A 10,811-nucleotide genomic window follows, 5' to 3' on the forward strand; every position below is an offset into this window, starting at 1 on the left:
AAATACAACCAGATCAATCTCTTTATCATTTAAGGTAAAACATGTACAGTTAAACAATTGAAATTGAGTCTCCTTGAAAAACAAAATTATCAGATAACCAGAGGACAATAAAAAAATCAGAAGTAAAAGAATGACACACAATACCATGGCCAAAAGAAAAAAATGAAAATAGACTAGTCTTCAAAACAGTACACAGAAAACACCATATTGAACTTCTCAAACCATGTATGAATGAACATGCACTACAAACTAGTAGAAGTCTGAAATGTCCTATATCTTTACTCGTCTGAATTGGTCAGAATTTTACGCGCTATTTCTTGACTGTACTCTGAAACATACTTAACAGACTGAACTTGTACTCGACCGTTACTTGACCAGTATTTAACCATTTTATACGTGTCTGAACCATACTCAACCAAATTTTTTACCAATTTCTACCTAGTTGATGCATACTCGACCTATTCTGGACCAACCTAGACCTATTTCAGTATCTATCTATTGTATTTCATCAATTTAGGAACTATTTTCAACAACAGTTAATTGCCTTGGCTAGAAATTTGAACAACAATTTGAAATTCAAAATGTATTTAATACAACATTGAAGCTAAAATTTCACAAACATATCATATCATAATCATCATAATTATGAAGGTTTAGATGGGGGTCCTTCGTTTCTGTATTGAATTCTTTAGGCCATTTTTTCCTATTCTTTATTCTTTTTGCCCATTATTCTCTATTCTATATATTAAAGCACCTCATTATTCACTATTCTTTTTGGGCCAAGTGAGCTTTTCTCATCACTTGGTGTCCTTCGTCCTTTGTCGTCCTCCATCGTCGTCTGTTAACTTTTACAAAAATCTTCTCCTCTGAAACTATTGGGCCAAATTTAACCAAACTTGGCCACAATCATTACTTGGGTATCTAGTTTAAAGAATGTGTCTGATTAACGGGCCCGCCAAACAAGATGGTTGCCATGGCTAAAAATAGAACATAGGGGTAAAATGTAGATTTTTGCTTATATCTCTGAAACCAAAGCATTTAGAGCAAATCTGACACGAGGTAAAATTGGCCATCAGGTCAAGATCGATCTGCCCTGAAATTTTCACACGTATCAGACAACCCATTGTTGGGTTGCTGCCCCTGAATTGGTATTTTTAATTAAATTTTGGAGTTTTTGGTTATTATCTTCAATATTATTATAGATAGAGATAAACAGCAATAACGTACAGCAAAGTAAGATCTACAAATAAGTCAACATTATCAAAATTGTCTCTGGACCCCTTAAGGAGTAATTGACCTTTATAGTCAACTTTTAACAAGTTTTTGTAAATTTTTGTAATCTTTTACAAAAATCTTCTCTGAAACTACGGAGACAAATTTTATTAAACTTGGCCACAATCATCATTGGGGTATCTTGTTTAAAGATGTGTCTGATGACCCCGCCTACCAACCAACATGGCCGACATGGCTAAAAATAGAACATAGGGGTAAAATGCATTTTTTGTCTATTATTTTTTGAACTATTATAAATAAAGAAATTCTGGAAGGATAAAAAATGTTCAGAATAATGAGCTCTACCAATTGTCCATATATGTCAAGACTGTTAGATAAATTCTTATATGAGTTATATTGCCCATAAATGACAAATTTTACCATTTTTTCATTTTTGCCTATTATGAAAACTATACTATTTAGAGAGAAACATTTTTTTCCCCCGTTAAGCCTTATATGATTTAGATTATAATAAATAAATAGACACAATAAACACAATCACAAAAATGATCAGCATGGCAAGATTATTAAAAAGTCAAATTTTGCCGATATAATTAGTAGACTGTCACTCTTCGTAGGAGTGAATGCCCTTAAATGAGGATTTTTTTTACCCTCTTTTGTGTTTTGAGCAAAACTAAAGAAGATAAAGAGAAACTAAACAGACTAAAATAAATAAAGGCAACAGTAGTATACCGCTGTTCCAAACTCATAAATCGATAGAGATAAAAACAAATCCGGGTTACAAACTAAAACTGAGGGAAAAGCATCAAATATAAGAGGAGAACAACGACACAACAAAAACACAACATTAAAAATGTAACACACACAGAAACGAACTATAATATAACAATGGCCATTTTCCTGACTTGGTACAGGACATTTTAAGAAAAAAATGGTGGGTTGAACCTGGTTTTGTGGCATGCCAAACCTCCCGCTTTAATGGCAACGTCAAACACAACACCAAAACGACAACATCACATGACAGGACCTCAATACAAATAAATGGGAGAACTTATAGGACAAAGAAACACACGAATAATAGCTAACAAAAGGTACTAGGCTGAAAATTCAATACGCCAACTGCAACTTGTAAAAGATCAGTAATACTAGATCAACAAAATTAGAGATTTCTGTCATGAAGTCTGTTCTTGTCTACAATGTTGGAGATCTAGAGTGTCCTTTGTTTGAAATGCACATAGACCAAGGTGAGCGACAGAGGCTCTTTAAAGCCTCTAGTTTTGTTCATTTTTCTGTATTCTTTATATTTTTTGCCCATTATTTTCGATTCTGTAAACCCTTATCCACACCCTCTTATAATATTTAATATACATATACAATGTATATTCTCTAAAAAAAAAACAAGATGATCAAAGGAAGTGATTTCTGGTCTTCATGTAATAAGTTAAGTTTTTGATTAAACATGTTGATTGATTTTTTTATACATGATAATGTTCACAATGCATTTCTTTAATCTTTGATTCAGCCATGCTGGATCTATGCGATCACTCTGGTTTTGGAGATGGTGCAGAATACTAAGTTGAAGACATATCATGAAACTAATTATGTGTTTTTATGACTTGCAGAAACTTTCTGCACCATTTTAATCATCAACTGCCAACTTTCGACATGTTATTTACCGTTCAATTAAGAAAAGATTGGTCGAACAACCTTTTTTTTTTAGATATACACTTGCATATAGTTCCTTTGTAAATCAAAATTTATAATGATTTACTATTTATGAATTAATTTGAAAAAGTATTTGTACATCAATTGAATCAGTTGATAAGAATTTTGAAAGTATTATATTAGTATCTTATGCTTGTGTAAGTTCTTGTTCAATGAAATTTGGGTCAACATGTGTATTAATATATCTAAGTTGATTCCCACACTTTTTTGAAATGGTATTACTCCAATTCTTTCCATAGGCAAGTAAGAGTCAGTATGATTATCAACTGCCATGATTTTCAAATAATTACACTCAAAGGTGTAAGTATTAATTGGAAACAACCCGAGTCTTAATTCACCACAGTTAATATCTCATGAACTGTTACATAATTAAATAATCACAATTTATTACACACCAAACTGAATACACACATTCTTGACCTCAGTAGTAAACATACAAATGTATTATTTATTTTGATCTATACTAAATTAAAATATTCTGTTTATTTTGCTAGCTAGCTGAATGATTACTCAGTTGTGGATTTTTTTCAAAGAAAAGACAAAAAATGAAAAAAAAATATTTATAAAAAATGCAAGCAAATTTTATTTCACTTGTAAAATCAGTGTCATTATCATCTGACATAAGTCAATAATCAAGTTCTAATTAATTAGTTTCAATTATCAGAAATTTGGTTGAAACAATAAACAAAATTGCATAACTCTTACCTGAGCATTTTCTGCAATAAAATTTATTTGTTTGTTCTACATTTATATCCCATTAAATTGCTATTTAACAGTAATTGGAAATATCTCAGCATTAGGTATTTGTACGTTTAAATTTGAATACAGGAAATGTATTTTTTCTGAATGAAGAATGAACACCAAAAATAGTTATTATATTTTAAAAAATTCTGTTGTTGAGAAAATGCATTTCCAAGGCCTCTTTCTGTTAATTATTAAGCCAGTTATTATTAAAGGCAGATAAAAAATATATATTACTTGTTTGACGATTACCCTTTCCAATCTTGTCAATATCATTAAATTGCAAATACTTATAAAAAAGAATCTGACGGAGTCTAAAATTGAAATATCAATATATATATATAGATCAATATTTGCATCAATATTGCGAAATTTTCTACCTTTGGACAATAACATAGACATTTTACAGTAAGATTGGAAATGAAAAGAGAAAAACATATTGAAAAAAGTATGGTCAGAAAGAATATCAGACTAGCTATGAATATGGCTGGATCACAACATCGACGATGCTTTGATTTATCCCTTAAAGATATGTACATATTTTTACAGATGCTAAATTATAACAAGAATAGAAATATTTCAGATATAAGGTTTAAACGATTTCAGTGATTTTGTTGGCTGTTGTTATGTCAGTTAAAAAATAGTTATATAACTATTGTATGTAACCATGAAACCTATGTAGTTTTTAATTGAGAATTTAGGAGAATTAAGTTTTGTTAGGAAAAAACACATGGCAAACAAGAAGCAACCGTATAAGGTTGTATTACCCTCAGTACAAAGGTGTTTTTCAGGTAAAAGAAAATCTTTTTTTTTACCACTCAGACTTTATATTTATATAATTTCACTATCTCCTTTTGATAAATCAGATACTCGTGTAATGATGTAAAAACCTGTAAATATATCTTTACTTTATTGTGACTGTTGTCATAGTCAGTTAAAAAGATAGTTTACTTATATTAACAGTTAAAATAAAAAAAAAAAAAAATTGAGTGGTTATTAGGTGAAGAATGGTTGAGACTGGTTGCGGATTATTCAGATCTTTGGTCGAGTATGGTTCAGACTGACAAAAATAAGTCAAGGTCTGGTCAAGTATTTGTCAAGAATGGGTTAGGACTGTTTCAGACTGGTCGAGTAATAATTTTACCTTTTTTCAAAGACAAAGTTAAGGGTCAAGTACAGTCGAGTATAGTTTAAAAGATTGGAAGTAAAATTCAGAACAATTCAGAGTGGTCGAGTAAAATCAGTACAGTTTAGTACAGATATAGGCCATTTCAGACTTACTGGTTTGTTGTGATTGTGCTTCTTAGAGGTAAACAGCTCCTCTAGTGCCTCTAATAGTGTTGTTAATGATAAGCAAAAATTTGGCTTCACATTGAAGCCTTTAGTATAAGTAAACATATGTTTTCTTTATTTTAGAAATATGACGATTGTTAAGTGATTTATAGGCAAAAAAGAAGATATTCAGATAAATACTGGATACTGATATGCATATCAAACTAAATTGTAAATTCAAAATATCAACTCTGTTAAATGATATTTTATTTACAGAATTGTCCACATGGAAGACCAACAATGAGACATTTAATTAACCTGAATATGGTTCCAAGATGATCCCATGGTAACATTAGGCACCACCAGAGATGTGTTCTGTTTTTTAAAGATATAAATTTTTAATAAAACATACATTTTATTATTCTTGTTCATTATATTGTTCATAAGAAATCAGCACTCATTACCATATTAAAAGTACCTTATTTTAAGTTAGATTTTGAAGCATTTTTAAATTGCGTTTTTTTGGATAATCTTCTATGAACGTTTGCTAGATCTGCTGTAGCTTTTACTATTTCTGAGATTGGTTTTGCGTAATATGTATTGCTATATAGTTATGAAAACTTATATTTTGGCATTGCATATGATCATGATTTTCTCAGACTGTTTATGATGTCTGTCTTTACTTCTGGTCTTGCATCCTATTGATACTTATATTTTGGCATTGCACATGATCATGCTTTTCTCAGACTGTTTATGATGTCTGTCTTTACACTTTATATATTGGTTATGTACTGATTGATATTTAAGTTTTAGAAGATATGGTTTATGTTTTAGTTGAAACTGGCTTTGAATTAGTTTACCGTATCTGTGAGCATTCTAAGATAAGTACATTGTGTCATTTTTTTCCTTTTTCGTAGGTTGTTTGTGTGCTTCTTGCCTAGCTTCAGAAGAGTTGAGCCCTTTCCAACTGATTTTTACAGTTTGGTCTTTTGTTCTTTTACAGTCCACTGTACGAAGTTAGGGAGAGTGTTGTGCGCAGAAAACAAGATTAAGTAGTTTACCCAGGAGGTTAAAATCACGTAAATTGATTGAGAAAAGACAAATTAAGTTAACAAACATGAACAGGAAATCGAATGAAACGAGTGCGTTAACAGCTATATTATATACATGCATCACCTGTCATACAAATTCACACTCAGTAAAAATTTCACATTCGGGTATAAAACAATTGGTACGATTGCAGATCAGACGACTACTGGTATCTTAACTTTTACATACATATAAAAGATAAAAATAAAATAGCTGTAAGTTTAAGGTTTAGCAATATTAGTGGTCATGTGCTCCAAGACCTGAAGGGTTAGCAAGGGCCAGAGAATCTCTTGCTAAACGTGTAAGAATATATGCAGGATAAAGGGTTGTCTGTATATTGGGCTCTGGAGAAAGTTTTGTGACCTACCGAATTAGACTTATTACCGGGATTGTACTAACATGAGCAACACGACGGGTGCCACAGACGGAGCAGGATCCGCTTACCCTTCCGGAGCACCTGAGATCACCCCCAGTTTTTGGTGGGATTCGTGTTGCTCAGTCTTTAGTTTTCTATGTTGTATTTCGTTCACTATTGTTTGTCTATTGGTCTTTTTTCATTTTTAGCTATGGTGTTGTCTGTTTATTTTTCGACATATGAGTTTGAATGTCCCTCTGGTATCTTTCTCCCCTCTTTTGGTTTCCAGATACCAAACGTGTCATACCGATGAAGCATATAGTCCTTGTTTGGTCGCGTTTGATTTCGAACCTAACTCGAATATACCATTATGGATGGTTAACTATTTCTATAGTTGAAAATTAGGCAATACCAGGACATGTTTTATATTTCCCTTCTCACTTACATGTTTTATAATTAATCTGGTCTACAAAATCATAACATCTGTAGGTAACTGCCTTTACAGCCCATTTGCGCTTTGATTATAATATTTTGTTATTTTGTGCTGTTACACCAATGTTCAAGGTAAAGGTTGGGACACAATAACATGGTTAACCCAAGGAAAGGCGAGGAGGGGGGGGGGTGGCGTTGTGCAGCCAGCAAGCATGTTTAAACCCTTACACACTGTATATGTCTTGCCAAAGTCAGGCGTTTGTAATTCACTGCATTTATTTTTCTCTTTTGAATTGTTTTACATTTTCCATGTCATGGCCTTACATAGCTTGCTTTGCAGTAAGGGTTTTGCTCATTGTTAAAGGCTGTACATTGATCTATAGTTGCTCAGTTCTACATCATTGAGTCTAGGGTGGAATGTTGTCTCATTGTCTCATCGACAATCTTACCATATGTAGATAAAATATATAGCTATATGCTGTTCAAGAATATATAAAAATCAAAAGCAAGCCTCATAACTGGTTTCACGAAAACAGCATTGATATTTAATTGAAATCAGAAGTACACATGAATACAATTATATCATTAGAGAGAATATCTTATTACCAATAAAATAAAATGGTAAACATATTCCACATGTAGTTTATCAAAATGTTCTGATCAATTGTTAAAACTCCTATACACTTTAATTACAACTTGACACTTGCCTATACTTCCTCTCACGATATATTTAAGCACACACCAAAATTCTTTACTTGTGATGAATCTGTAACACTTCTTATCATTTGATAGAAAAGAGTCTTCAGTGTTTATCTTATTCATAAGATAAACTGAAGTTTACCAAGAATCTGTCGAAGTAATCACCAATAAAACCTGATGACTCATTATGTTTACTAAAGCAAATACACTGAGGAAACGTAAGTCCATCCTCTTGATTTATTAGCACTTGACTACCCTGTCCATCTTTTGATATTACTATTATTCTCTTAGATTTACCGTCTGCTACTATAATGTTGCCATAAGTATCTGTACAAAGTCCCCTTGGTCCAGTTAAATCCTGTTTATATTGCCAGATCTGTTTACCTGATTCATCAACAGAGCTTACAGCCTTACCATTACTATCACTGTAGGTTACTCTGTCATTACAGTAAACCAGGTGAAACAGGTATGATACACTCTCAACTTGTATTGACTTCAATATAATACCTTCCAGGTCTATAATGCGGATTTCATCTCTATCCAAACCTACAGCCAGAGAATTATTGGCGAATGACAAACCCCTGCATACTTTGTCTAATTTGATAACTTTAGTAACTTTTGTATTCTCCATATTAAAGATCTTAATGGCTTTCTCGCCAGGATAAGTTAAGGCAATGGTATACTGATTGATCTGTGTAACACTGTAGGCTTCGCCAGGTATTAAGAAATGTTTCTGAATTTTGCTAGCAACAGTAAATAAGTTAACTGTACCAAACTGTGTAATTGCTATAACACTACCATCCATCAGACAAATAATGTTCCTAATCCACGTCCCAATGTTGATCTCCATCTTTGTTTCAATCTTCATGGTCATAATTTTTATGTTGGATCGTTGTCGTGTTACTACTTGTGCTTCCCTCTTCACGTCTGTTTCTCTTTTCATGGGTATATGTGTTTTAAAAACTGCTACTTCTCCTAGGGATTCTAGCGATCCTAATTTGTTGATGGTCTTTTCTATTTCATCATTTTGCTCCATTTTGATTTTAAATTCTTTAGTCCTGTCATCATCCTCCAGATCATCAACATATCGTTGACACCGGTGTACTTGTTTTTCAAACTGATGTACACCTAGGAATGATTGCAGTTTTGAACTATGTGTTATGACTGTATGGAGATAGTCTTTCATTTCATCCAATTGTTCTTTTTTTTCTTCATGTTCAGTAATTAAATCTGCTGCTTTTGATTTTTCTTTATTCAAGACGGTCTTTGTTTCTTGGCATAACTTCTTCTCTAGTTCGTCTAAATGTTCATTTATTTTCTTTCGAAATTCTGCAATCCTGCCCTTGATGCCGTCACACTGTTGTTCACCTCTTTTGATATTTTCTGATTTGTTGGTCTCAATTTTAATCAAGATGTCTAAGATGGAGTTTATATCTTTATCTAAAGATTCTTTTGATTTTTCCATTTTGGTTTCCTCTACTACATTAGCTAAACTTTTTATTCCAGTACATTTTGAATGGCTTGTAGGAATACATTCTTCACAGCAAGGCATTAGATGACGGGGACAGTACAAGTTGAGCTGTTGACCATGTTTGTCACATTCTGTTTTAATAGCTTTTATGAATGGTTTATAACTTTTAATATCAATGGTTTTATGATCACGTGACGATTTAGATCTTTTATGATGACTTGAACATGTTGAGCATAATCCTTCATCACAGTTGTAACACCAGAATTCAGCTTTTGTGTTTGCTATTCTTTCGTGACAAGGCCCACATGGTATATGTTTACTTGATGTCATGACCTATGATGAAATAAAAGGTAAATAATTTGACTTAATTACTAGGGTCTAACTGGAAGAGATTTTTTTTTGAAGACATCATGACCTTATTTGGACAATAAGTAGATCTCATCATGAGATATTACCAGATGAGGCTGCGTAGAGTTATATCCCTTTGAAACAATTTCTTTTATTTGCATTTTCTTTTAAATTAATGCAGATAGAATCGATCTGAAAATGGCAACATATACAGGAACAGATGGCAATGTTAATAAATAAGCAATTATTTTGTTATCAACCTTATAAGAGTTATTTCCCTTGATATATAATACACAATTTATTACATAATTTATTAGGAAAACGATAAGAGATCGCTGCATACATTAAATGATCCTCTCAAAGATCTCTACATTTTATACAGTAAGCCCAAAACTGTCCGACCATCCGTTCAAAAGTTACAACGAGATAATTCATAAAAGTAAAGTATTTTGTGTATATCTTTAAAACGGTAACAGATGTCATCCTACTATAAACTGCAAAAATGATCATTAGTTCAAGATTTTCAATTTGAGGTCAAAGTCAAGGTCATGATGAAATTGTACCTTGACCTTCAAAGTGTACAATGACCTTTACCTTGTGACATTTGAAAGGTCAAGTGGTCCTGAGTTGAATTTTAGAAGTCCCATGTCTTTACGACTTCAGTTCTCAAGTTTGGTATTGCATCATATATTTGATTATTCATAGTGACCTTAATGAACTTCTGAATTGTCCAATGTTTTTGTAACAGTGTTGTATGTCATCTGCAGAACATCTTCGCTACGCAGGTTTGAGATATTGTTTGTCATTTTTGAGATATTGGATATCAAATTTTTTTTGCATTATACCCCACATTTCCTTTAAATCTTAATTGCTATATACCCCATACTTTCTTAGTCGTAATTGCTGTATACTCCACATTTCCTTTTAATATGAATGCTATAAAACCCACATCTCCTTTAAGTCATAATTACTATAAACCCCACGAATCTTAATTGCTATATACCCCATCTTTCCTTAGTCATAATGGCTTTATACCCAACACTTTTTTAGTTATAATTGCTATAAACCCCACAATAATTCGTTTTGTTCATTATTGCTTTGTACCCCACATTTTTAGTCATTATTGCTATAGCCCCACATTTTCTATTATTCATAATTGCTATATACTCTACCTTTTTTTATTAAATCATAAATGCTATATTCCTCACGTTTCCATTTAGTCATAATTGATATATACCCACGTTTCTTTTATTCATAATTGATATATTCCTCATGTTTCCTTTAAATCATAATTGCTTTATACCCCACATTTCCTTTTATTCATTGCCATATACTTCACATTTCTTTTTAGTCATAATAGCTATGTACCTATAACGTAATTGCTATATACCCAACATATTCTTTCATTCCTGAGAGCTTTATACGAAGTCAATGCTGGAATAAACC

The 10,811-nt window shown here is 32.1% G+C and overlaps 1 protein-coding gene across 1 annotated transcript in view; it reads left to right on the forward strand.

Annotated features, from left to right (window-relative positions):
• The window catches only part of LOC127710033 (mismatch repair endonuclease PMS2-like), a 73,909-nt gene extending 68,520 nt beyond the window's left edge, over positions 1-5,389 (forward strand). Inside the window, exon 26 of the mRNA XM_052215755.1 lies at positions 5,248-5,389. Within this exon, the coding sequence (XP_052071715.1) occupies positions 5,248-5,310 (63 nt within the window). The 3' untranslated portion in view covers positions 5,311-5,389. The remainder of the gene's footprint in view (positions 1-5,247) is intronic.
• The last annotated feature ends 5,422 nt before the right edge of the window (positions 5,390-10,811 follow it).

Source organism: Mytilus californianus, unplaced genomic scaffold (genome assembly GCF_021869535.1).
Source record: "Mytilus californianus isolate M0D057914Y unplaced genomic scaffold, xbMytCali1.0.p SCAF_7, whole genome shotgun sequence".
Lineage (NCBI taxonomy): Eukaryota > Metazoa > Mollusca > Bivalvia > Mytilida > Mytilidae > Mytilus > Mytilus californianus.